The 27,597-nt window shown below is 39.7% G+C and overlaps 2 protein-coding genes across 5 annotated transcripts in view; both read left to right on the top strand.

The window, feature by feature from the left end:
- The window catches only part of RASSF3 (Ras association domain family member 3), a 110,713-nt gene extending 94,625 nt beyond the window's left edge, over positions 1-16,088 (top strand). For all 4 annotated transcript variants that reach the window (XM_065048580.1, XM_013371739.3, XM_021283962.2 and 1 more), the window contains 4 exons: positions 11,143-11,250; positions 12,566-12,833; positions 13,928-14,043; positions 14,493-16,088. In XM_065048580.1, the coding sequence (XP_064904652.1) occupies positions 11,143-11,250; positions 12,566-12,833; positions 13,928-14,043; positions 14,493-14,642 (642 nt within the window). In that variant the 3' untranslated portion in view covers positions 14,643-16,088. The remainder of the gene's footprint in view (positions 1-11,142; positions 11,251-12,565; positions 12,834-13,927; positions 14,044-14,492) is intronic.
- Positions 16,089-18,791: 2,703 nt separating this feature from the next.
- Positions 18,792-27,184, top strand: LOC135578599 (adipocyte plasma membrane-associated protein-like). The gene is given in 8 exon segments (XM_065053281.1): positions 18,792-18,804; positions 19,667-19,789; positions 21,438-21,536; positions 22,961-23,110; positions 23,571-23,683; positions 24,938-25,101; positions 25,873-26,068; positions 26,838-27,184. Coding segments are annotated over 8 exon segments (1,056 nt in total). The 3' UTR covers positions 27,036-27,184.
- Positions 27,185-27,597: the final 413 nt, after the last annotated feature.

Raw genomic sequence — 27,597 nt, 5'->3', positions numbered from 1 at the left:
TGTGGCTTAGAGGATGTCTGTTTACTACAGATACCAGTGATTGCTTACAACTTTTAACTTCCACCCCTCAAAGTTACTGTTACAGGCTTTTGAGGCCTCTAAAATGCAGATTTTATTTGAAAAGTTGGTAGTTGTAGTTCTTAAATTTTGTGGGGTTTTGTGATGCATGTGTGGCGGAGGAGGGCTTTTTTCCTTCTGAAAAGTTTCAAATATGAGAGGGGGTTGGATTAGATGACCTTTGGAGGTCATCTGCAAACATAAACTCTTCTATGATTCTATGGCATCGGAGCCAGGTTGGTCAAGAGAGAGACAATAACAGTGACTTCTTTAATTTTTTAGGGAACTGCATGTTCCTCAAACAAGAAACTTCCCCCCATGGTCAGTATTGGCTTGAGGAGATTATGCTTCTTTTCGAATAACACATATCTGTGACCATGGGAAAAACTCTCAGGGTTGCGCCATATTGAAAGAGCAAACGTGTTACGTGATGTTTCCTAGATGAGAATTGTTACTGTGCAATTTTTAAGAGGTTTCGTTTTATTTTTTCTTTCAAGCAGAACAAATCCAAACAAAAATGGTTGGTGGGACCGTGGCCATGTGCAGGCTCACCATTTCTAACACCAGCCCTGAAGCTGGGCCTGGTTGGGAAGTTATTGCCTCATCTCGATGCAGGCAGGCTTTGTCAGAAGGCTTAAAAAATAATTTGATGACATAATGTTTGAACTACCCAGCCAAACCTGGGAAGGGAATGTTTCCCTAAAGATAAAATGGCGCTTGGCACATGGCGAAATCCGGCACGTTACCCAGCGTCTGCTGCGACCGGGCCTGGGGCTGAACTTGCCTCGGAGCTGAGAATCATGGAGAGAAGACCTTAGTGTGGCACCAGGCTTCTCTTCCTGCCCTGTGCTTCCCCAGGAGCAACTACTTTGTTTCCTACACCAATTTTAATGTAAAATCTAGATAGCTGCATTTGAAGACCTGCAGGTGGTTGTTGCAGACAACTTCTTCCTGCTTTCTGTTAGATGGAGCACATTGGATTCTTGCATTGCAGGGTGGATCATGTGCAAATACTGTGATATCCTAATATTACTTAATTGTCTGATTGCTAACTCTATTAATAGCTCAGGCTCCAGACCGTACTTAACCTTCTTTTCAAGATACCCTAATTAGTTTTCTATAAGATATCTTTTATAAGCTGGTTTCCTAACTGTCTGCTGAAAGCTAGATTTTGTTGTACAGGTCACAAAGAGGCTGATAATCCATTTTACTTCATTAAACCCCTTATCTGCTTCAATAGCTAGTAGTCAAAACTCACATGCTTTCTGTAGAAGAAACCTGAAGGAGGTTACTTACTGTTTGTGATGTTTCTCACATCTAGTTTTACTGAAACTTGCAAAATTGAAACGGCTGTGAAATGTTACTTAAATCATGCAATGTATTGCTTTTAAAATATGTCATAATGTGGGAAAAAAAAGTACAAATCTGCATAAAACCTGCTGCGTCTTTGAGGCTTGGCATTAGATTCTGACCCCAGATATTATTCTTCATACAGCTGGTTTTCACTTTAAACAGATGACTGGCTTTTTAAGACTGGGTTGCATGCCAGTAGTTAAAGTACAGCCATATAGGGTATGACAGGGTTTGTAACTAGGGGTTTTCAGAGGTGAGGTCATGATAAACTTAAATGAAACTTAAGCAGCAGTGCTGATGTCACCAACAAATAGATTTATTTTCCTAGCCTTTCTTTCACAATACCTGAACATGAACTGTTTATATGGCTTCTGTTTGAAGGAGAACAATTTGTTAAAAGGAATAAAGGGAAGTTAGAGTTCTTGGTTTGTTTCCCTGCTACTTAAAAATATTCACCATATAAACATTTGAGTGTTTACATCAGAGAGGAGCCATAATGCTTTGCTTTACCCCTTCAGTGCTTTCATTAGCATGCCAAGCCACATGTTGTGATGGTATTTGGGAAAAACTGAAATTTTTCTGAAAGTAACAAGTGTTTTCTAACTGGGATGCCTGTGCCTTGTAAGATTATGCTAGCATTATAAGCTGTGGTAGTTGCACGGGGATTTCTTGAACCACTCTGGAAGTGCCCTGGAAGAGAGACCGCGTTCTGTCACAGGTATCTTAGGTAAAGATTTTTCAGTGACCTGTAGTTTACAAATTCATAAGCAAAGGGCACCTAAACTTTGCACCCATGTTATGAGTTTTGTGTGCAGCTCCAGTCAACACATTTTGGGAAGGACATACTGCGGTTAGTTACTGTTCTCTGGAGTGAATGAGAGGATGGAGCAGCCACCTTAGGAAAGACTAAGGAGTCCAGGGTCCCTCACTTTGGAGAAGAAAAAAAGGAGGTGTATGATCATGGTTTACAAAATCAGAAAAGCGATGGATAAGTGAAACATGAAACTCGAGTTCACCAGGTCCTGCCGTATTGGGATTAAGGGGTGCTCAATGTCTTTGATGGAAGTTACCTTCTGCCCTAATAGATCAACTTAAAGCAGATGGCAGTACTTCTTCACATGGCAGTCATGAATTTCTGGAACTTGCTGCCACAGGAGGTGTAGAGACTGGCAATATTGGCAGGTTCAAAAAGGGTTTATGTGCTTGCTTAGACACCAGGTCCATAAATGGACACTGAACAGGCTCGGAAGGGAGGTGCCCTCTAAATTCCTTCTGCAACGCTTGTGGATGCCAGCAGAGAGGCTGCAGAAAGGGCTCACATGCTCACTCGAAATAGCCTCTATTTCAGCCGCTGTGGGAGGCAGAATACCAGGCTGGATGCACCGCACATACACCTGGCCTGGGAGGTGCCGCTTCCCTTGCTGCCCCAGGAGGGCACAGTGCAGGCTGTTCTTGAACTCGCTCTGTCAGGATAATTATTTAAGACTGAGGCCAGACAAACCTGCTTAGAAAAACAAGAGTCTTTTTCTAAAAAAGAGACTGCTTCCTTGCCCTGTGTGCCACTGCAGGGGTGGGAACTGGATCACACTGAGTGCACAAGGCAAAGGGTACTAAGGAAGGTACAGAGATTATTCTGCCTCCATCCATCCTGTCAGAAAATTCCCCTTTCCCTGGCCGAGGGAGCAGAGCAACCTCACCCCATTCAGGAGGACACAAACATTTCAAGGTGCAGCCACATGAGAAGGTGCAATACTTGGATGCTGATACCTCTTCCTGCCACCCCGTCCCTGTTCGGTCTCCTCCATACCTTTCTGGCTACTGATACCTGACTGTTTGTGGATGGACATGACCAGTAGCAGCTCTACATGGTCATTCTCAGGCTTTCAAATGAAGGAAGAGCACATCTTTTGAGTGCGGGCTTGCTCCATAACGGAAGGAGGAATTGCTGCTATTGGCAAAGCTGCTCTCCTCTCAGAGTTAGGATGAAGAAGCAGCAAGATGTTTGTTTCAAAATAATTTAATTGCAAGGTTTCAATTTCTGTTTTTCCTGTGGGAGTGCTGGCAGGCTGTAGAAAAGAGTGTTCTTGCTCGTAGAGGTAGCAACAATTGAGATCAAAAGTCCCCTTCTCTATTTTCTTTCTTATGTTCTTTACTAGGCTTTTTTATTATGTGATAGCAGTATTAGTTAAATCCTTTCTTAAATGCAAACAAGATGTAAATAGTATGCTTTAGCTGCAATTTTTATGACTTAAACAGGACAGATTTTTTTTTTTTTTTTTCTTAGTGTAGATGAGGCTGCATTTAGTATTTGTCAAAGCCTCGGTGCTTTACTTCAGAAATTATTCCTGGCCACAGTTTACAGCAAGATCAGGGCATCTTCATTCATCTGACTGAATCAAAGGTAACTATATGTGTGGGATGAATATAAAATGTGAGGGCGGGGTATAGGGACTGAGATGGCTTAAAAGTTTGCTTGAGCTCTCACAGGTCTTTGGTTTCTTATGATAATGCTTGATACATTCCTGGGATGGGTTAACCTTCTGTCTACTTTATTTTCCTTTTTTCTGTCAACCTGTAATGTTAAGAGGAGCTTGGTTCCCCATTCGTTAGGAGATGCTAATTTCTATAACTTTTGTGAAAATAGGACACTAAACAGAAGAGAGAGAGTTTCTTGTAAGATTTCTCTATAAATAAAAGCCAATAGTAGCAGTTTGGGGAAGCCATGCATCTCTCTCAAGGCAAGGATCCTGAGGAAATGGGCTTCAGGGTTCTGGAGTTTTCTTTGTGGAACTTTTTCTCGGCCTCATCCCATAGCAGCTTGCTAGCTGTTGAGCTTAGCGCTTTCTTACTGCTTGCAGGACTGGAGTTTGGCGGTAACCATGGGACTTGGACTTCGTGAAAGTCCCAGATGTGATGGGATTCTTTTTGGGGGACTACAGCTTGATTTGCAGTTCATTTCAGTTGTAGTCTGTACAGTTTTAGTTGTGTTACTTGAAGGTTCATGCTGAACTAGTCTTCGGCGAGTTGGGGCTTTGTATTTGACATAAACGTTAAAAAGAGAGTGCTGCTTCTCTAAACATCTGTGATACAATGAATGAGATATGCACGGGGGGGTGGAGGCAATAAATAAAAAAACATTTTCTACCGTTTTTGTTGAGAGGAAGCTCAACTGTGAAGAGGCATTGCATCATGAGCTCTGTGGAGAGACCGGCTATTCCCCTTGGGGAAATGAAATCACTTGCCTCATTTCCATCTCATTGGCAGCTGTTGCTTAGGAAATTCATTTGAGAATGAAATGCTGCTTTGGTTGACCTGAAAAATGGCTTTAATACAAATGGCCACCAGTGCTTTGCACTGTTACGTGTTGGGAAGGACAGCATCATCTTTATATAAAGTAATGACTAGGACTAGTAGTAGTGTGTTGGACCCAGATATATAATCTGTATGGATTCTGATGTATTCGATGGACTCCTAGAGATTAGTTTTTATCTTTCACATCTGTGATTGGCTGATGATGTAACAGATAACATGAGAAGCAGGGAATGGAAGGAGACCAGGAGCTCTGAGGAGGAAAACACATTCACTGGGCTGGGAGGAGGAAGGGGTGATGACATGGCAGCCACTACTCAGAATATAATTTGGCTAAGTTTGATTATTTTTTTTTATTTTTTTTTAAACACAAAAATAACACTGGAACGTTTGTGTGCATTGTTTTGTAGAGAAAATTCCTTTTTTTTTTTTTTTTTTTTTTTAATCACAAGCATTTTAGAAGTGTTGCTGTTAAGCCCAGCAACATCTAAGTTCTGGCTGGCAGAAGAAGACGGTGTAAATTGACTGAGCCTATACTTCACTCTACTGTTGTGTTGTACTCATGGATTTGTGGTTAGGAAACTCATCACCAGGCCTAACTTTTGAAGAAAGGCAGTTTTGCAATTCCCAGCCTACAAGTTTTGTGAGGCATGCACACAGGCTGTTTTGTAGGGTGCTGGAGATGAATCGACTGTGTCCGAGTCGGTCTGGGGATGGATGGGCGGCTGGAGCCGCTGCCCCTCACACCCCAGCAGCGCGCTGGCTCCATGGGGCTGTGCCAGGGCTTGCAGAGCATCCCTGGGGAACATGGGTGGAAAAAGAGGCTTTTGTCCTGGGCTGGGTGAGCCACCAGGTGACGCAGACTGGCGTCTTTGCTCATGAGACCAGTCAGAACTGTCACAAGAACTGATGATAGATGTACTTGGCTGGAACATCTAAATCTCACCTCTGAAATGTTTTTTGTCCTTTGTTTAAAACAGCTGAGGCTGGAGTATTTGCTTTCCAATGGTTCCACTCTGAGCAAGTTGGGGCTTCAGCTACTTGGTGGCCATTTCAGAACAATGTGATGTGAACACACTGTAAAAGCATGGTAGATATGAATTACTTACTGCTGTTACTCTGCTGTTGTGTTGGATGCCTCAAGGTCTTCTACGGGTAATAAATTTACCTAGTGAGATAATTAAGTGGAATTTGGTCCACTGGACCTAAGTAGAGTTAGCAAAGGACTTTATCTTTAGTGGGACCTGTTACAAGATGACAAATAAAGAAGGTAATAAGAGAATTGTGGGAGCTAAGTTTGCCAAGTCTTCTTCCACCCACCTAAGTACGCTGGTCAAAGAAGACTTATTTTAACTTAAAGCATGGTGTGCCAAAGCTGTATGGCAAAGGTTAAATGCCACTGTATACTGAGAGTAATTCAGCTGCAGGGAAGTTGGGGAAAAAAAAAACTGTGTACCATCTTGTCAGCATCTCTTTGCATGTTGGTTATGTATAATTAGGAAAATTAAAACACACAGGTGCCTCAAATCTGTGTGTGCTACTTAATGGTACTCACGGAGAGCAGCTGATCCGGTGAATCATAGTGGACTGAGGCTTTCTTGTTCGTAATAAACTCTGTGAGGCATTCCTGCGTTGGCTTTATCCTGACATCAGTCATGTGGGATTTACTGTCTCTGTGGTCCATGTGACAGCAGTGGGATTTTTGGTAGGCACTGGTGCCTAGCTAGCGACGAGTTTTTGTTTGCTTGGTTGACGTAATGTGCCCTTGTGTGCAGCTGGAGTGTTCTAAGCTTTTATTTGAGAGTGGGAGAATATCTCCAGATTCATTCATGGAGTTCTTGGGCTTAGATTTTCTTCAGTCAATATTTCCTTTCCTGTGACTGATCATCCACTGTTCACTCTCTTATGGTCTTGATGATCAAGGATGGTGGGCTGGGGTGAAAATGATCTTTGAAGTAAACAGCTTTTCTGTTGATTGTGTAGAGCATTTTTCTTGAATGGATTTGGGTCTATTCTCTCATGTTTTAATTCTAGTACTCCTTTTTTGTATTCAGTTCATAGTTTTGCATAATCCATATGCTGTTAAAATTGAGGCACAGGCTTTGATTGTTTAGAAGACAAGTTATAGCTGCATTTGTTGCCAATATGCTACAGAAGGTTATCTCAGCCTTTGCATAAACAGGGCTCTGCATTTTCTGTGTGCTGAATTAAGCTTTTCCAAAATTGCCTGGCCTCTGATGCCAGTGCAAGAAAATGGAAATTCCAGTGGTATGTTCAAGTAGGGAATCACGTCTAAGTCAGTGAGGGATGGTGATCTCCCCTAGTGATGCCCAGTGATCTGCAGCTCTGTAGCAGAGCCTCACCTGAAAAGACTGGCATTGCTCTGAACACCAGCTGGTTCTCTGCCCCCCGTGCCACCAGCCCGATGGAGCTGCTACCTCTAGCTCATCACCTTTTTCTCCCTGTGCTCCTGTCAGTTCCAGCAGCCTCAGACTCACTCCTGCAAATGTGTTTGACTCAATCAAGAGGCACTTCAGTGTTTGGTGCTGCCGTCTCCAATACATGTTACAGACTTGACTCAAGGCATCACCAGACCAAACCCAGCAGAAATTAGGTTGCTTAGGTGCTGTGCTTGGGTTTCACTCATGATGCCTGGTCCTGTGGCAGTCCTTTGGACTAGAGTGATCTTATGGGCTTTTGCCTTTTCTAACCTAACCAAATTTCTGTCACTTTGCTAGAAAAATGTGACTTCTTGGAAGAACAGAAATGTATATGAAAACTCACCCATATGAAAATAGGAGAAAGTTATTTGTTGCTGTTTGTACTGACTAATTTTTTTTACTGAGCTTTTTCTCTCTCTGTGTTTGTGGTTGGTTTTGTTTTGGTGTTGTGGTGGTTTGGTTTTTGTGGGTTTTTTGTTTGTTTGTTTGGTGGGTGTGTGTTTGTTTTTTAATTATTAAATCTCCCGAGGTGCACAGAAGTTAATGCAAAGTTTTGTTGGTATTTGTTTTTTCTTTAATGGTTGAGAGTTGAACATGGGAAAGATATTTTCCTCATTTCTGGTTAGTGTTTTCTCTTAATAATAGTGGATGCTATGATGTTATTGGCATCACGAGAGATGTGGTGGAATGGCTCCTATGGCCAGTGTGTTGGAAGGGAAAGGTGCAGTCTCTTTAGAAAGGACAGGCAGCGGAGCGTGAAGCTCCACCCAGGGAGGGATGAGGAAGTGACGGAGAGCTTGTGGGTCAGGATTAAAGCGAAGGCAGGGACAGGTGACATTATAGTGGGGGTCTGCTACAGGTTACCTAACAGGAAGACTGAATGGATAAGGCCATGTATCAACAGATAGGAGCAGCCTCACATTCAGAAGCCCTGGTCCTCATGGGGAGGCTTCAACTTCCCTGATATCTGTTGGAGGGGCAGCACAGCAGGACAGAAGCAATCCAGGAGGTTCATGGAATGCATTGATGATAACTTCCTTCTCCGAGTGATAGAGGAGCCAACTAGGAGAGGTGCTATGCTGGACCTTGTTCTTGTCAACAAGGAGGGGCTGGTGGGGAATGTGAAGCTCCAGGGCAGCCTTGGTTGCAGTGACCATGAACTGGTGGAGTTCAGGATCCACAGGGCAGCAAGGAGGGCGCACAGCAGGCTTGTTTCCCTGGACTTCAGGAGAAGCAGACTTGATCTTTTTAGGTATCATCTAGATAGAGTATCTAGGATAAAGCCCTGGAGGGAAGAGGAACCCAAGAACACTGTGTAATATTCAAGGACCACCTCTTCCAAGCTCAGGAGTGATGCATCACAACAAAGAAGTCAGGCAAAAACACCAGGAGGCCATGAAGATGATCAGAGGGCTGGAGCAGCTCTCCTATGAAGACAGGCTGAGGCAGTTTGGGGTGGTTCAGCCTGCAGAAGAGAAGGCTTCAGGGGTATTTCATAGCAGCCTTCCAGTACCTAAGGGGACCTACAAGGAAACTGAAGAGGGATTTTTTTACAAGGGCATGTAGTGACAGGATGAGAGGTAATGGCTTTAAACTGAAAGAGGGTAGATTTGGGTTAGATAGAAGGAGGAAATTCTTCACCATGAGGGTGGTGAGGTGCTGGAACTGGCTGCCCAGAGCAGTTGTGGATGCCACATACCTGGCAGTGTGCAGGACCAGGCTTGATGGGGCTTTGAGCAACTTGGCCTAGTGGAAGGTGTCCCTGCCCATGGCAGGGGATTGCAACTAGGCAATCTTTAAGGTCTTCAAAACCAAATCAGTCTATGATTCTATGTTGTGTATGTCCAGCAGAGTAAATAACAATAGGATAATGATAAATATTGAAACAGGTATCCTTTATTGGAAGTTCAGTATCAGTAGTGTTATCAGCTTGGAGAGAGATGAACTCTCTGAGAGTTGAGTGTTGGCTGGTGTCTATTTGAAGGGGATTGTGTGCAGCTACACAGAGTAGGAATGTTCCAAGTTAAAGCTTATGTTCTTGAAGTCAGTCAAATGGCAAATGCTTTGTCAGACCTTTGTGGCCAGAGGACTGCAGACTGTTCCCCATCCCCTCAACATCCACTGCCGAGGTTGTCTCTGTCTGCTCCCACAGCATTACTTGAAGTCGACGTATAGAGTGCCCACATTTCTAGACTCTTAACTATGGGTCATTGCTATTTATATTATTTTAAGCATGAAAACAGCAGTAACACTTAATTTGGTTTCAGAAAAAAAAAAAATTACTACTTACATATCTTTTTTTTTTCTCTGCCTGCTTTGTTTTATGACTATTCATCTGCCCCCAGATAGAATACTACAAAACTGTAAGGGCCTCTGGGGAGATGAGGTGAGAAGTTTAGATGAAGCTTTATCTGTCTGTGTTAAGGCGGTTTGGGGGCCAGGGAAGATGAAAAATAGAAGGGCAAGAAGGCTTAATTTCTGTAGTGAGAATGGAGACTTGGATTCTGAAAACATTTAGTAATTTGGTATTTTGCAATAGACTAGGTGGGGTCTGGCAACTGTGCAAGATGCTGCACAATTGTAGAGTTGTGCTTAAGGAGCTAATAGAGTTGTGTTTGACTGGTGTTCCTCTTTGCCTTGGTTTCCTGGTCTGTGAAATAAAGGTATGTTCCCTATGTTACACGGGAAATCAGTATCTGAGCCCAGATCAGAATTCAGGGTTTCTGGCTTCTAGTTTGTCATTCAGACCACACCTTTCTTTTTATAGCTATGGGAAAAAAGTCCATTCCAGCATGTCATTTAGTAAAATACCATATAGGAAAAGGAAAACTAAACCGAAAAGAGCTAAAACTAGCTGGTTTCAAATTAGGAGACAGAAAAAGTTCTGCACATTCTTTCCACACCAGATGTGCTCACCTTTGGGGTCATTTCTGGCAAACCGAAGTGCCTGCAAAGGTGTGTGCTGAGTGGTGTCTAAAAGACCGTGATAACAGGACTGGCCACTGAAGTCAGGGAAACCCATTTTTAGGGTAAGCTCCTCTGGGATGTGCTTGTGAGGACAGACTGGAACACTGTGACTTGGTGGTTTGTCTGTATGGTGAAGTGTATATTCCTGTGTTAAGATGTATGTACTCTGAAAGCTACAAGCTTCTTCAAAGCTTCTCCCTTTCTAAGTGAAGTCTTAAATCATTAAAGCTGAGGGCTGAAACTCTTCCATACTATATATGGCGTTTGTGCCAGTGGTGGAACCCAGGGTGTATTTATAATGCTAGTTTGCAGGAATATGGATTGGGAACAAATGTTTGTTTGGATACAATCCAACTCCAGCGATTGGTTTTACTGTTTCATGTAAAATCCATAGCAAGCTTGTAAAAACAGCAGTTCAAAAAAAATCTAATAGTTAGTGCCTTCCCTATGGAAAAAAAATATGAATTTCGTGTAACATTATATAGCTAGAGAGTTACTTGTGGTAGTTCACGTGACTGTGACTGTGCGTAACATGCTGTCACGTTGCCATGTAGGGGTGCTCTTACATTGTTGGCACACATGAGGATTGTTGGTGTTATTTGTTAGTATGTGCTGCTGTTTTTGTGTCCATTCTTCTTTTGTTTAGAAATACCCATTTGTGCCGCAGGTAGTATTTAAGGAAAATTGCAACTGTATTCTTAACAATATTGCATAGCACTGACATGAGCAAATCAAGCAATAAAATTAGCTGAACTGGTTTACATACTGCTGATAAATATTTGAATGAAAACAGTTGCCAAAAAAAAGACACAAGTGTCTTTGGATGTGTTGGTTTTACTGTCTTCATTCAGTTCAAGTGTTCTGTTTGACTTTATATTCTGTTTGACTTTATATTGCTATACAGCTAATCACTGTGGAGTAATTACCATTTGGACAAAGAATTCTCATATCCAAAGTAATAAATAATTGTTTTTTATTTTGTATTCTAAAACTGCTGTCTCTGTTGTTGTTGAAGGATGTTCAGAAGGAGAGAGAACCTCATGCTTATCTCAGTGAAGAAGAAGTTAAAGAGAAGATACAAAGCTATAATTCATCTGTCACTGATAAATTAAAGATGACCTTGGTAAGTTTTGCATAGGATTCCTGTAATTTTTAATAGGAGCAATCAAACCGTAGCTTTGTAGTGCATGATGAGTCACTTTATTCTCAGCATCTTATGTATGAAACTGTCTCTGCTTTAATGGCTTTGAAAGAGGCTCTTTCTTAGATCTGGAAATTAAATCTCACATGTGAAATGTTTGTATCCAAATAGCTCTCTTTATATGGATTGAAATAAACTCTAGTAGTAAAAAATACGTCATTTGAAGTGTGTTTAAAAGAAACTCTTGGTTGGCACTAAGATGTAAATTTGGCAGATGAAAACCATCAGCTGGTAAACATAAAGACACATTTATCCTGTTTGTGTATATAATTTTTTGTCAGGTATCTCTCTGATAAAGATGCTCAACCAATGAGAAAATTAAAATGTGTAGTATTTATTATAGTAGACTTAATTTGCAGTCGTACGGATTTTCAGCATGAGACTTCCTTCCCCCTGCCCCCATAACACAGACAATAGAATGCATATATATTTTTTCATTTCCAAGGATATTGTGGACCAGGCCTAAGACTCAGTCCAGCCTACTGCAGACCATACTAATAAAATTCACATCTATCTGCCTCGCAAGCTGTTATGCAGTTGTTGCGTTGTCCAGATTTTTTTGATGCATTACATGTTCTTGTGGGTGTATAGTATATGGAAATTTTGAAATTCTATTATATCCTAAACCATATAAGTATGTGCTAAAAAGATTTTTCTTACGTGTTTGCTTGTGGGTTGGGACTTACTATGCCTAAAACCAGATTGCCTAAAGTTTTCTAGCTTAGTAAGTTTTGATCAATTTTACTGTTTTGTCTTTCAGAACAACTGGAATAAATGTTGATTAGATTGGCGTTTATTCTGGTTCTTTTTGATTTGCAACAGGGTTTGATCATCTAAATGCCTTAGACTGATTTGATAAGCACAGCTAATGTGTAGGACATGAAAGCACATGTGTGCTTAAAATCTGTTATTAAAACTGTGTTAGTGGTTCATTTCACTTTATCGTTCTTTCCTAATGTGGAAACTTATAACTAGTTTGTAGTACCTCTTGTTTAATGAGATCCTAATACTCTTAGAATTTGGTAGTTATAATTAGGAAAAAATAAAATATTCAGCAGAAATACCAGGAAGAATAAATGTCTGAATTATTGAAACAATATCTTTCCTATGAGACATCACGTATTACAGTGGTGTTTAAATCCTGTTCACTATGCCCACTTTAATCTGCCTGATACATTAATATGTCACAGCTGGTCATTACTACTTTTAACAGTCCGATACTTCCCTCCTGTTGCAGAATGCAAATGGGATTTACACTGGCTTCATCAAAGTCCAGATGGAACTATGCAGACCGATCACTGTGCAGTCTTCCCAGAGCCAGGGCAGGGGTGCTCACAGCAATAATGAAACTGCCTTTTACTTGCCCGACGGCTGTGTGAACACCCTGCACATCAGCAGCACCAACACTGTTCGTGAAGTTATCGAGGCCTTGCTCAAGAAGTTTTTCGTGGCTGACAACCCTGCGAAGTTTGCACTTTATAAGCGCTGTCACAAGGAAGACCAAGGTATAAGCTGGGCTTGTGGCATTTTGTTAGTGAAGGGGTTTGGGGAGGGAGTTGTGTTATAAGGATACTTGAAATAAGTAGGGTAGAAGAACTTGGATAAATGGAGGTGACAGTCCTGAGCGCTCTCATCTTTGTTCTTTGTGTAAAGTAGCATATGTAAGAGAGTAAAAGATTTGGGGATACTTCAGGATAATTCACAAAAGACAAAGTAACCTACTAAACCATCTACAAAGATCTTCTGTGTCTTGCAGTCCATTATATTTTACTTAAAATGCCCCCATATCAGGCCCTAAATTTCAGCTAACCTGATATACTGCAGATTTTTGAGATTAGATTGCAGAGTGGATTTTTAAAAAGAGAAACCTTGGTGTCTGTGATACCTGAAGTCCCTGCATTGGCAGATGGCGCTCGAGGTGACAAGTATCACAGGCACGTGTATTGCGCCCATGTGTGTTAACTAGTGCACAAGGCTCTCCCAGCGTGCTGACTGCTGTTGGAAGTTAGTGTATTGTGTCTAGAAATACCAGAAGATGCAGAAGGTATTTTTAGTGAAAAGTGTGTTTTGCCAACATTGTGTTCTTGCACTTAGAATCTGCCTCCTTCTGTGGACATTGAGAGCAGTTTCAGGAGTTCAGAGGTTTCTGGCTGTCAGTCACACCAACCGTGCCAGGCAGGCAGAGTTGTCTTTTAGACGTTGTGTATGAGATTTTAAGTGGAAAAGGTATCAGAATGGTGATACCACAGCTCTGATGTCTTAAATGCTTAGTTATAGCAACAGATATGTGTTGTACTTTTTTTTTTTTCCTTGTGTTTTTTGCCCTGCATGTATTCAGATGGCGTACTGTGGTGACTAGAGGCCGTTTCATTCCTGTGTGAATGTGGTGTTGCACTGTTACCATCAGTCATCTTCTCAGCTTCTCCCTAAAACTCATTTGCTCAACACTCGTATGTAGACAGTGTGTAGATCGTGTAAATTTTGTGGGTACACATGCATATCTCTGAACTTTTCTAACATTAGCTAGTGTTAATCATTCAAAGCATTCGAAACATCATTAGTAGAGATGATAAATACTGTGATTTTTATCCCCTTGCAGTTTATACATGCAAGCTGTCGGACCGAGAACGTCCCCTCTACCTGCGTTTGGTGGCAGGCCCCAGAACAGAAATGCTCAGTTTTGTTCTACGTGAGCACGAAACTGGAGAAGTCATGGTAGGTTACAGTAGTGCTGGGTTTGTGTGTTTAGAATTGTTGAATCGTTTGGGTTGGAAGGGACCGTCAAGATCAGTGAGTCCAACCGTTAACCTAACACTGCCTCTGTTTATTTAACTTCATAGATGAGTGGGCTCCTGTTTGATCTGTGCTGACAAAGATGATCTGGTTTTTGGAAGCAGATTTTTTTTTCCTGTTATATTTACTTTGTGCCTTTGTAAATATGTCATTTGTGGTTAGACTGACACCCTGTTACTTGCAGAACAAAACACAGTTTAAGAGAGTAAAATGTTTTGAGATCCCTGAGATTTGCAAGGAAGGTGCCTGGTACTGTTTCAGTTTGAAATTGTTTTGAGTGTCTGAGGTTTTGTTTAAAAATACTGCACACATAAATTATTTATGTGTTTTCTGTTCAACTCATCCATCCTTTTCTATTTTCCTCTTCCCAGTGGGAAGCTTTTACTATTCCTGAACTGCAAAACTTCTTGCGTATACTGGACAAAGAGGAAAACGAGCAACTGCAAATCTTAAAGAAGCGTTATGCAGCTTACAGAGACAAACTTGAAGAAGCCCTTGGTGGGGTGTGGAAACCTGGTTAAAAGGGGGCCAAACGACACTCAGGAAAAATGCACGCTACCAAATGTCAGTATAGCATGCCAAACCTAATGTACAAAGAGCAGCAGAGAGTAGTTTTCTTTATTCAGAAGACTGTTTTGTGATGCCAGGGTACCTGAATTTTGCTATAGACTTAGTTCCGTAAGCCAGGTCACTTAGCATCTTGCACCCACAAGTAAGGGATTCTGCATGTTTGTACATCAGTTTGCAACCCTCTGTGTGCCTAGAGAGTTTTCCAAGTTATCTTGGTGCAAGCTGTGAAACTGTAATCAATTTTCTAGAATGCTATGAAATAAGACTTTATATTTTTTCTTCTTTGCTTTAATGGTAGCTTTACAGGTAAGGATGTGCAAATTAATGGGTTTAAAAAATGAATAAAACCGTCTGGACGAGGGTTAATTAGTTGGAGCACTATCTTTGAGGTGAAATTGATTTGCACTACCTTTCTGTTTTCAAATAGTTACTGTATAATTTGTGGGAGAACTGTTGTAGATGGAAGGCATATGATATCTTGTGGTTTGTTCTGTGAAATTTGTGGAAGGCTTTAAAGTGGTCTTTCTGGAGAAGGTAAAGAGAAAGTTGAAAAGAAGGTAAGAGTTGAGGAAGGAGAACTCTTTAGCCAGCTGACAGGAGGACTGGTTTTAAATGGAAATAGTATTTATACAGAGGAAAGTTGAAGTACTAATTTACAGGATTAAAGTTTTAGGATGTTCAAATATTGTGAATAAGTGTTACGGTTTTTTAACTGCGTAAATCCACACTGGAAAAGAAATAAAGATAATAGAAGTAATGGGAAAGAATGAGGCAAAAGCTAAGTAAGAATGGAAGTGGAGCTGCACATAGAAGTCACTACTGGGGAAGCTGGTTCCATAAATGTGTAATGGGGGCTTGAAAACTGCAGCAAAGCTAAAAGGTGGCTGCTTACTTGAATTCTGAAAAGTGGACAGTGTCTCAGATAACTCTGTGAGAAATGCCCATCTAGCAAGTGTTTAGACATAAGCTATAACTACAGATGTGTTTGGTCTTTAAGTCAGATCTTCCCTCTGGCTCAGTGATCCATTTTTAGGCTGGATAATTTTGAATTACCATATCTGAAAGACAAAAATAGCTTCCTCTGCTTCCTTGTTAAAGGCTCAGTCAGGCAAAGAAAGTAGAATTTATTATTCATGTTTCCAGCTTAGAGCAGAAAATTAGCATTCATTGGCTGTGTTAGTAACTGAGCTTAGGAACTCTTGTTTTAGTAATTCAGAAGGTTTTTTCCTTTTGGTTTTTAAGTTCTTAATTGAAAAACTGATTACCAAATTCTGCAGACTGCTGATTTACTTGATTTAAAAGTAGGAAAAATGTAGCAAGAAAACTTTTTACTTTACTGTAAATATAATTGTTGTTCTTTCAGAGTTATTTATCTAAAAAAGCACGTTCAAAAGAAACCAAAGAAGTGGGTGTGCAATAAAAGCATGAGGCAGATTTGAATAACTCATACTTTAGTCATCATAGTGCCAGAGAGGAAATGAGTTATATTTTGGGGGGGAGGGAGGTGAAGGGGTACTAATGATTTAAGAGCAGCAGAAGTTGGTGGGGCTTTTTTTCCCCCTCCACTCTTCGCGTTCATTTTAAATTCCCAAGGAATTGTTAAAACTTTGGTGACATCTAATGGATACTGTGTGAAACTCCAAGATGCTTCTGTTCTTCCCCTTAATTTGATGTAATTGTGCCTTTGTTTCCTTTCCTTAGTAGGACATAACAAAAAAATCTCTTCGCAATTTGTTTTCGTAAAAAATTTGGAAACGTAATGAGACAATCATAATGTTAAGATAAATTAAGAGTAGGACTAACTATGAAGTATATATAAGGCATATGTTGTTTGTTTTTTAATTTCACATGTAACATTGTAGTGCATGTGTGAGTTAGTAACATTATCCTCAAGTGAGACACTTTATAATGGTTCAGGGAATGCTTTTATGTTTTGTTACAATTTGTTTTTCTACGAATGCAGCAGCATGTTGGTGGGTATTCTGTTAACATCTACTTAATTTATGTATCTGCCTGTAACACTGTAATCATTACATAATCGCTATCAATATTGAACCATTTGTTTCTCAGATTTAAACACTGTTTGAGTCTAGAAGTGGAGTATAAAAATATGTGAATTTTGTTTTTACTTGAACTAAATTATCATTCTTTTAAGTGGGCGCATCTGCATTTACTTTAGCCAAAAACCTCAATCAGTGTTGTATGCACTATGAGTCTTGATTTGGGGTGAAGGGGTGGGGGTGGGGGACCAAAATAAACTTCTATTTTAATTTTGTCTTAGTCCATAGTTAATTATTGTTAAGATGTTGTGTGTGAGTTTAATTTTTTCTTTCTTTTTTTTTTTTTTTTTTTTTTTTTTTACACACTGGCAATTACAACGGCTTTAATTTAAAGAGAAATGGTCAGGCCTAGTCAGCTTTTCTCTTTTTAAAAATTTTAGCATCAAATTGAACTGTCAAATATTTTTGTTGCAAAACTGTGTTCATTTCACTATATGATGGTACCAGAATGATTAAATGATACAGGAGGGAGGGGAGGGGGAACACAGGGAAACATTAAATTGTATGTCTTTAAAAAAAAAAAAAAAAAAAAAAAAAGATTAAACTATTTATAATTTTGATGAGCTTAGCTTTATTTTTGTAGGGAAGTTTTTATTCCCCTTAAAGTTATTACTGAAATGGCAAAAAAGTGATGGTTCCATTATTAAAGTTGAAGTTAGCAATACTTAGTGATGTGATGTGTGTTTATTTTCTTTCTTTCTGTTACCTGAAACTCGTGTTTACTTTGTGGAACGAAGCTTCCTCGTAGCAAGATACCGCGTGTGGGGGGATGTGGTTTGCCTTAAGCATAAATTGTTTGCCTGCAACAACATAAATTTTCAGTGTATGTGTCCCAGTCTATATGTATGTATGGGTCCCAGTATATATATTTTAATTGTGCTTCCTGATTTTTGGTAGAGAATAATACAGGAAAAAAAATCTCAAATACAACAAGGACCAGGGGCAGTGGATACAAACTGGAACACAGGAGGTTCCGCTTAAATTTGAGAAGAAACTTCTTCATGGTGAGGGTGACAGAACACTGGAACAGGCTGCCCAGGAGGTTGTGGAGTCTCCTACTCTGGAGACATTCAAAACCCGCCTGGACATGTTCCTGTGTAACCTCACCCAGGCGTTCCTGCTCCGGCAGGGGGATTGGACTAGGTGATCTCCAGAGGTCCCTTCCAATCCCAAACATTCTGTGATTCTGTGAAGGTAAACAAAACCAGTACTTTGCGGTTTACACACATACATTGAATTTTACCGGTGTCTTTCCCACGTTTACCTCACGCTTGCCCGGGAAGGGCAGAGTGGGGGGGCGCTCCCGCTTCCCGCCCGGGCGGCGCTGAGGAGCGCGGGCGGCCCCCGCCTCGGCGGGACGGCTGGTCAGCCCGCCCGCTGCCGAGCAGTCCTCCTCCATGTGAGCGCCGGGTTCTGTGGGCGGGAGGAGGGCGGTGACGGCCGGGGGGGGTGCGGGAGGAGCGGTCCCCCTCGGGCCGGACAGCAGTGAGGGAAGCAGGAGAGCTGAGGGCAGCAGGACCGCCATGTTTTACCTCACGGAAGAGGCACGCGAGGGGAGCGTGACATTCCTCTGTCACAGAGGGGCCTCTGCCACTGAGGAGTCGTATTGGATGCTGTCCTGCCATAGTTGGGTGGGAAAGCGCACGAGTGGTTTATTCCCGTAAAAAAAACTTGCAGAAACACGAGGTGAACGCAGGGAGGAGATGTCCCGGGCTGCAGGCGGTGCCCGAGCTCCCTCCTCAGGAGGCTCCTCTCGCCCCTTTTTGTCTCACAACCTTTAAAGATTCTTCAGTAGTTTTCTCTGGAAACGTGTATATTTAATTTTCTGGTTACTTATTTTAAATTTCTCAAAAACTTTAATCCTCCCTAGTTGAGTCGGACAACTGGAGCTGCTTTGGTGTTCACTTTGGTCTCTCTGCTGCCCTTCCCTGGGCACTGCGGCCCCGAAGCAAAGCACATTATAATGGTTTGACCAGTTCCTGGGATATTGATTCCTGTGAGACCTCATAGCTTCATGTGTGCAACAACCACACTGTGACTATGTACGCACTTGGTAAAAACATGTTAATAGCAAATACTCCAACACTCGTCTCCACGGTGGGGATCACCAGGTTGTTGCAGTCTGCTTGATGCTCCCTCAGTCTTAATTTTTAAGACTGAATTTTTTTAACTTTTGGAAAAAAAGACTTGTTATTCTCTTCCTGCCCTCTTGTATGTGCGTAAGTATACAATTGTGTTCTTCTCAGGTTGCCAGCATTGGGGTTTCCAGCTGCAGTCCTTGCAACTTTTGCCAGCATTTACTTTTTACCATCTCCCATTTATCCAGAGCTATTCATGTATGTTCCCGTCTGATTTTAAAGCTCGATAGCATACCTAGGTTGAGAAATATCTGTGCTTTCAAAACTTCTCCTGTACTTTCCATCCTGCAGGAGCATGTAAAGCGTGCTGCTTAAGTTCGTATGCAGGAGAAATTGTGTTTCTCATATAAAATCGGACAATAGAAACACTTTTTTTTAAACAAGTGAAGTTCAAGCATAACAATGCTGGCCAGTGCAGTATTTGTACATATGTGTAGAGAGATTGGTAGTAGATGTCAGAATAATGATAAGGAATAAAACGTTATAAGATGATGGAAATTTTGTGTTTGCATTGATTTCAGAAAAAAATAAAATCCTAAGAGGTCTGTATCTTTTTCAGCCTGGGCCTGCAAGCTCCACAAAATTGTTAATTTAGTTTGAAGTGATAGTTCTAACAAATTATTAAAACAAAACAAAAACAACCAACCAACCAAACAAAAAAACAAAACGATACAACAACAACAAAACCCGGTTACTGGTATCTATGGTACCTATTGCTTTTCCTTCAAACAATTTTATAGTCCAATGTTGTCTTGTTTCTTACATCTTATTTATAAGTCATTTGGTGCAGTTTTGAAAAGCCACCTCCTGCCCTAGTTGGACCATTGCAAGTGAATAAAAAGCTTCAGAGTGAAAAAAGAATCTTCATGGGACAACTGAAGATAACCAAGATTGTAGTAAGTGTTGCCTGCTGTTTTCCATATGAATAAGACAGGATATTATGGGTAACGTGAGTAGGTTTTTTTTTGCCTTCACTTTACTACAAATACCCATGAGACAAGCCTAGTCCAAAACCCACTTGCACTAGCTATATAAATCTAAATATAGCATCATAGCCTAGTGCATAGCATGATAGAAAATAGTATTGTGAGACTGAGGTTTCTCTTTAAATACAGAATCTGGTATGTGATCAGATATTTCAGCTGTTTCCAACATGCCTGGGGAGGCGTTAGGATGCCAGTATATTTAATGACAGCAAAGTTTAGCCTCTCTTTTTTCCCACACAAAGTTGTCATATTGAACAGTGGCTCTGAAGTTCCCCCTTCAGCTAAACAGGTGCTTTCTGTACACCAGTAATTCTAGACAATTCTTTTAATCTAGAGTTGACAGCTGATACTTTGAGAATCTGTCCTATTTGCTTGTAACATTTTTCCATAGATGTGAGTGAGCAGATGCTGGACATTTTTATATCTATCTGCTCTGGTGTAAGGGATCACTATACAAAGTCAGAATCTGTGTTTTATTTAGTAATATTGGCACAGAAAGGTAGCATAACTGTTACAGAGTATCTTTCAACACCTGTCTCCAAGTGACAGTGCATGTTTTTAAATGTAAACAAGGCTAGGGCGAAAATGCAGGTCACATGTAAAGAAAATAATGTCCACTTTCATTCAATCTATGTAAATAAAAGACAAATCAGAGGAATGTTTCCAGTTAACAGACTTTACACTAAAAGTGTATTTTGTTGAACAGTAAGTCTAGGATTGGTGATGTACATTCAATTATTTCAGACTAGTCAAAAGATAGGAGGACACTTTCTTTTCTCTTTTCACTCTGCACAGATGATGTTTGAGTTACAATATAATATCAAAAGATTTTAAGACTTTCTATGAGGTGTTAAATACTTTAAAAGCAGAAGAGAAAGCAACTGCCAAGCAGGTATCCAACAAAAAGAAGTGCTTAGTCCTTCAATGCAAGCTTATACATTTTTGGTATTATTCTGGTGATTCAAAACTAAAGCAAAGCATCACAGCTAAAAAAAAATCCAAAACACGTTGTTTGTTTTGTGGTCTTTTGTTTGTTTGTTTAGGATTTTTTAAGTCCTAGGAGAAGGGTTACATTCCTGCTTTGGATCAGTCATTGTAATGTTTTTCCTTTCATCTACTGAACATTCTGACCAGCAGAACCCTCAGGACAAAAAGGTAGATCATGTGAGCTTGTTAATGCTTTTGCTGATTTTTATTGTCAGTATGAAAATATCACAATGAATCTGTAGTCCCATCCTTAATGGCTTTGTTTGCTGCTAATCCAGAAGGGTCCTAAGATAATTTCAATGTATTATTATATGTTTCTTTAAAATAAACATATGAACAACTAATATTTATTCTAATCTCCGATTTATTATTGCTCTTTCTGCTTTAGAAAAATATAAACTTGTTTTTATACTGTATGTTTTCCTGTTTGTTTGATTGCTTTGTGTTTGCACAGAATATAGAAATCAGGAGCAAGAAGGAAGGGTTCACAATAATGAGGAATATCCTTCTTAATATATTAAGTTTTATTTGCCTTGGTCTCTTTTAAAACAGTCTTCTACTGTACTTATTTTAAGGTGATATCTACACTGGTACTGTGGATGGGAAACTGTGGATGATCAGTGGTGACCAGCTGCATTTCATTACTCAAATGGGGCAGAATATTCCTGACTATGGTGAGCCATAGTTTTGATGTGAAAATGACAACGAACTTGTTCATATAAATATTACTGAACGAGAAACTGAAGTGCTATTTTAGCTACTCTTAATGTTTTCTGATTCTATTATGCAAATTTGTAAGAGAAGCCTACTTCCATCATTTGGTTTTTCCTAATGTAGACAGGATTAATATGTAATGGCAAACTGCTCTAGCCCTTGAGACTCACTTGAATAGACTTGCCATTTAAATAAAGAATAAGATTTTATTGAAGTCCTTCTATATAAAGCTTTTTGAGGGTGGTCTAAAGACATGATTTGTCCAATTATTTTCCTGCCTCAAGATCAAAATGTATTTTAAAAACAGTTCAAATCTTACAAAGGAATCGGAGACTCAGAATAGCATGTCCCAGTACCATTATCAGTAACTGGACCACAAGGTTGTTTTTTGTTTGGTTGTTTTTTTTCCTTTCCATACTTGTAAATGAGGAAGACAAACACTGAAATGTTTCCAGTTTTACCCTGTTGCTTTTTGATGTTAAGTTGGCCTGAAAACCATTAAACCAGCTGATTGGCTTTAGCCTGGTTTCCTGAACATGTGACAGTTATGTAGGTGCTTCCCCTAAAGTCTCTGTGCTATGGGTTAATCTCAACTGAATTTGAAAGAATTCTCAAAGATTACTGAATGTTTTTGAGTCTCATGTAAATAATCAGCTATGTGGAAGTTCTAAGACCAAAATGATCAATCTATTCAGAGTGAGACCAGAACTCTGTTGTTATTTTTTTGGCAGCTGTCAGTCAGCCTGTGTTACTGACATGTTACAGCTCTAGTGAGCCACAATATATGTTGTCCCTTGCTTACTAGAGTACTGGGGGAAAATGTATTTCAGAGTAGAGTACGTCACAACACTGTAGGGTGTCAAGCTTTACTCATTTCAGTGATTTCAGGAAAACAACTCACTATGAAAATACTGAACATAGTAGAACTTTTTTTTTTTGTAGTTTTACCTGAGGATTACTTATAGGATTCTCACATGACCTATGAAACTTGGGCCCCTCAGCTGAAGGGAAGTAGTTAAATCTTTCCTAAAAGCATTTTTTCCCCAATCTTTTACTTGAGGGACATAAACTAAACAGCAGCTAAATGCATTTTGTTTTACTGATTTAGTAATCCTATCAGTTCTTCAGTCATTAAAGTTTTCATGAGAACAGAGTAGAGCTGAATTTCTTTGAAGGTTGGGAGCAGATTTTTTCCTAAGTAACAAGGAACAGTGGCAACTAGATTGACGTTACACTGTAAGTTACTTTTAGAGACAGTTTAAGGAAGCTTTTAGAGATCTGATTTATTGAAGGATGATGGTTTAGTCATTTTCAGCCTTTGCATTTTCAGGTCTTTGTTTTGTCAGCCTCCTTGGTGTTATATATCCTCCTGTTTGTATCTCAGAAACTCCAGACTATGAACCAGTGTGTGGCTGGCCCCATGGAGTCTGAATGGATCAGGATGGTAACCTGATTGTGGTGGATTCTTATTCAGGCCTATACAAAGTCAGTCCAAGGACAGGAGAGAAAACCCTCCTGCTATCGAGTTAAAAAGGTGATGCTATAGCTCGTGGGGAAGTAAATTGATCTTAGATTTGGTCCTCACGCTCTATATATAAATTGGAAGATCAAGGTGCTTTTATCTGTTCAGATCAGTACCAGTGAGTGTGGGGACAGAGACTGATTGAAAGTCCATTTGCTTTGTATTTTTAAGATTTGTTTAAAAAACAAATTAAGAAAACAAAAGGGTTTTTTTTTAAAGTTATGAAAACAAAAGCATTTGTCAGAGGCTTTTAGCTTGGTATATGTTATGTTGAGCTGCAACCTGAACATATTTCCCTGCAAATGAAAGTAACTTGGAGCTCGGACTTTAGCCTGGGACAAATTAAGGAAAGCATTAACAACGAGATTTGGCATTGCCACGTCTGAAATCTTAAGCTTGTGTGGATCTGAATAATTTTGAACACTTGGTGGTTTTGTACTTATTTTAATCAGCAGTCATTTTTATTAACTAGGTGTGGATGGACTTCCTTTCAAATTTCTAAATGGATTAGAAATATCAAAGAAAAATTTGATTTATTTTATGGATTCAAGTAGCAAGTGGGAAAGACCACATCACAGATATGAGGTGAGAAGTTATTGGTGGGCATTTGTCAGGCAGCTTAAGTGTCAGTTTTTGTGCTGGCAGCACTGTGTACCAGGCTGCAGAAGAGACAAGCTGTTTGGCCTCTGCTTACGTGTTTTAGCCAAGCATGCTATGAATGCAGTGGGTTCAAGCCCTGAGGCAGAGGAAGGGCTGTGCTACTCTGTAGCTGCTCTTCTGGAAAAAAGCAAAAAACAAAACCAAAACAACAACAACAACAAAATACAAAACCAAAAAACACCTCGACCCTCCCAGTATGACTACCTAAAGAAATCATCATGTGATACATGCTGTAAAAATCCAGACAGTAGCATTGGTTTCTTTCTGGTATCTGCCTACAAGTGTGCTCTCATCCTGCAGTAAATGCAAGGTAGCAAATTCCCGGTGTACTTGAAGGTATCTTTTCTGTGTAGTCATAGCCTTTGAATAAAACTTTTTCTAGAAAAAACTGTAAAGCTGAAATTCACTGAGGACACAGACAAAGTTTACACTGAGTCTTGTCTTTACTACCTGAATTTTGGATAAAATTAAGCAAGGAGAAAAATCACAGGAAGGGAAATATATTTAATTTAAGGGGTGAGAATTGAGATCCAAATTATTAAAGGAGAAATAAAAGAACAGCTGAAATCGCTTACATGTTGTTTGCTGTTTCTTAAAGCTATCAGATTATTGTTTGGTAGAACATCATCTTTGCTATTTAGTATTTCAGACTCGACAAGGGTTTGCCAGTACTAATGACAAACATAAAAGTAGTTTCCTCTCAACAGGGTTTATGTTTATCAAATTCAAAGTTGCCCTGCAGATTTTTAATAGAACAAACTTATTCACATTATTTCATATCAGAAGTAAAACACAAGCTGTTTACTTGCTCTAGCTAAACATTCATTAATACATTCTGGTTTGTTTTGAAGAAGTTGTAATTGTTCACAGAAGCCTGACAGGTCTCAATATTTTGCTAAAGCAGGAACAGTAGAATAACATGTTTTGAACTCTGGGCTTTATAAACCCCACATTTCTCTCTTTTTGCAAGAGTGCTGTGATCCATCTGGGAAATGACTGCTATAAAGCATGGACAAAGTCCTTTGCGTCTTTAGTGGTGAGAGCTTAGTGTTTTTATAAAGATGCCATTCTGTTCAAATCTGCTTTTATCTAACTTATGTTAATACACATTCTGAATATTTTCTAATTGAAACCAGGTATTTTGATTAGCCTAGTTTTTCATTAGATGTATTGATTAAGGTGATCGAAATAAACCATCTTGCTCGCCTCTTGGCCTATGACCCTGTAACCAGAAGAGGAAGAACGTTGCTCAGTGGCTTGTACACGGCAAAGGGGATTGCACTGTCTCCCGATGAAGATCACATATTAATAGCAGAAACCAGCATATGTAACTCATGCGGTATGTTAAACATCATTCTCCTCCTAGATATAAAATATTACGTTAGTTTATATTGCACATTTTTATCAATTTGTAGACATTATTGTCATGTTCTTATTTTTTCTATTCTTCAGTTTACATTTTTAGAAAAGGAAAATGTGCAGTTAATAGGGTTGCTATTGGAAACTTGGTCTAAATTACTTTTTTCTTTTGCAAGAGTCCCAGGTTTGAGTTAATTTTAGGTATAGATTAACAGTTGCTCTTTCCACTGCCAAATGTTTGGTTTTTTGTGTGTGTTTGTTTGTTTTTTACCAATTTACTGATATATTGGGCCCTAATTCCCTCAGACACAATTGCAATTATCCTGATCATTCTGTTATTACAGTTAGAACAGACCTCAGAGGATGTCACTGTATGATTATGATGATTAGCACAAAACCCCATTTTTCCCATTTTAAAGGGAGCCAGTGTTTTAACAGTTATATTATTTTGTGGAAGTTCTAAAGCCAAATTTAACATTAGTTTTCATTTAATAGGCACATTTTGTTTGAAGAGATTTTTTTAATAGAATGCAGAGGGGCTACTGTTTCTGTTACCTGTAGAAAGATGAGCTTTTTGACCAATCATCATTGCTCAAGTTTAGTCCCTCTTTGCATTTACTGCCTGCAGAGTCCTTTTCTGTATTTTGAAAAACTCCTTGCATGAATCAAAATGATGATGGATCTTCCATGCTGTTAAGTTTGCTGTTATTTTGCAGCAGCCACTATAATACATATACAAAATTCCCTTTCTGCAGCTATTGGGTGAGTGGAGCTAATGCAGGGAAAAAAGTTGTTTTTGTGGACAACCTGCCTGGTTATTCAGACAACATCAGATTATCAAACATGGGTTTATACAGAGTTGGAATATCTACTACTCGCTTTCCTGGTTTCTTTTCTCCTTTCCTGGATGCTTTAGGACCATATCCATTTCTGAAGAGATCTATTACAAAGGTAACTTTGAGACTGTGTAGTATTAATTATCGGTGTCAGACTGATTTTTTTTTTTTAAGTATGAAATTGTTATTCTTCATTATGAAACACAAGAGATGACTGCTTTATCTTTACCAGCCAGCATCCCAACATATACTAACTTTGATTTTTCTTGAACATTTGAGGATCGGTTTATTTTTCACATATTTAAACACAGCAGGTTTATGGTTGTGGTAATACTGAGAAGTAGTTCATAATTGCAAGCTCTCAGCCCGTTGTTTATAGTAACATGATATTGTCAATGCAGGTGAAGAGCCCTTTACACAAAATATGAGGATTTTGTGACAGGAGTCAACCTCTGCAAAGTCATTCTTGCTAAGCAAGAGTCATGGAGCTGGTTGCAATTAACCATGCTACTTTCTCTAGGAAACGTGCTGCCTTTTCCCTAAAACTTGCACAGGAAAAACACTGAAGTGGGTGATTCAGTTGTGTTCCATCAAGTCCCTCTCATTCTATTTTTAGAAAGTGGGTGGCTTTGGGAATATGTTCAAACAATATGCACACCTTCTTGAGCAAGCAGGCACTGACTGTACCTTAAGATTAGTGAGTGATTACTGGGCTGCCAGCCTTAGACATAGCCCACTGGGTATTATAAAAAGTGGCAGCTGAATCTGACTAGAGCAACATCTGGACAACAGTATGCTAACATTGACATTTATTTTTACTCATACAATTCCCAGCTCCCCCCTTGAATGACATGTTAACACTATTTTTTTTTTTCCTAAAACAGGTGACTCCTTTATCGTTCTACAGTGTTTTTCTTCACAAACACAGCTTGTTCTTAGAAACTAATGACAAAGGAGACATTGTGGCAAGCTTCCATGACCCCGATGGTAGTGTCACTTGGACTGTCAGTGACACCTTTAAGCATGATGGGAAGGTGTATGTAGATAATACAGACCTGCCTTTTCTTGTGGTGCAGCAGTAAACTTTCAAATTCTCATGAGGTGGAGCATCAAAAGAAAGATAGCAGTGTTGGTTCCAGCAGCTGTTAAATATTTTTCTCTACTTAATGAAAGACTGCTACGCCACTGAAGGAGAAATGAAACTGATACCACATGGTTAAGCAGAAATGAAAACAATGCAGAAACACTTGTTTTAGAAGCTTGTGAAAGCTTCTGAGTTAAATAGGTTAAAGGTACCAAATCACTTTGTCTATAGTTCAGAAAAGTGTTATTTATATATTTTTAAACAGTTGCACAGAATCATCCAAGGAATTCAACTCTGTAACAGGGATTGAGGTGACTAAGTAGCACATAGCTTACTGTTGCTCACAGTTCCCAGACTGGAAAAAGACTTACATAGGATTTTATTCTTCCTTTTTTGCAGTGGCAGAACATACTGCTTTTAATTACAAACAACAGTTTCTCCATTGTCTCTTTTGTTAAAAGTTTTCCTTCTATTCACCTACATCAGTTTCCAAGGAAATATGAGCAAGTACAGCTTATATTTAAATTTGTTCTGTCACCTCAGTGTTTCTTTCTGGTGCA

This window comes from Columba livia, chromosome 1, assembly GCF_036013475.1.
Source record: "Columba livia isolate bColLiv1 breed racing homer chromosome 1, bColLiv1.pat.W.v2, whole genome shotgun sequence".
NCBI classification, from domain to species: Eukaryota; Metazoa; Chordata; class Aves; order Columbiformes; family Columbidae; genus Columba; species Columba livia.
Note: the sequence above shows the minus strand (reverse complement) of the source record. Positions and strands in the feature narration are given on the sequence as shown.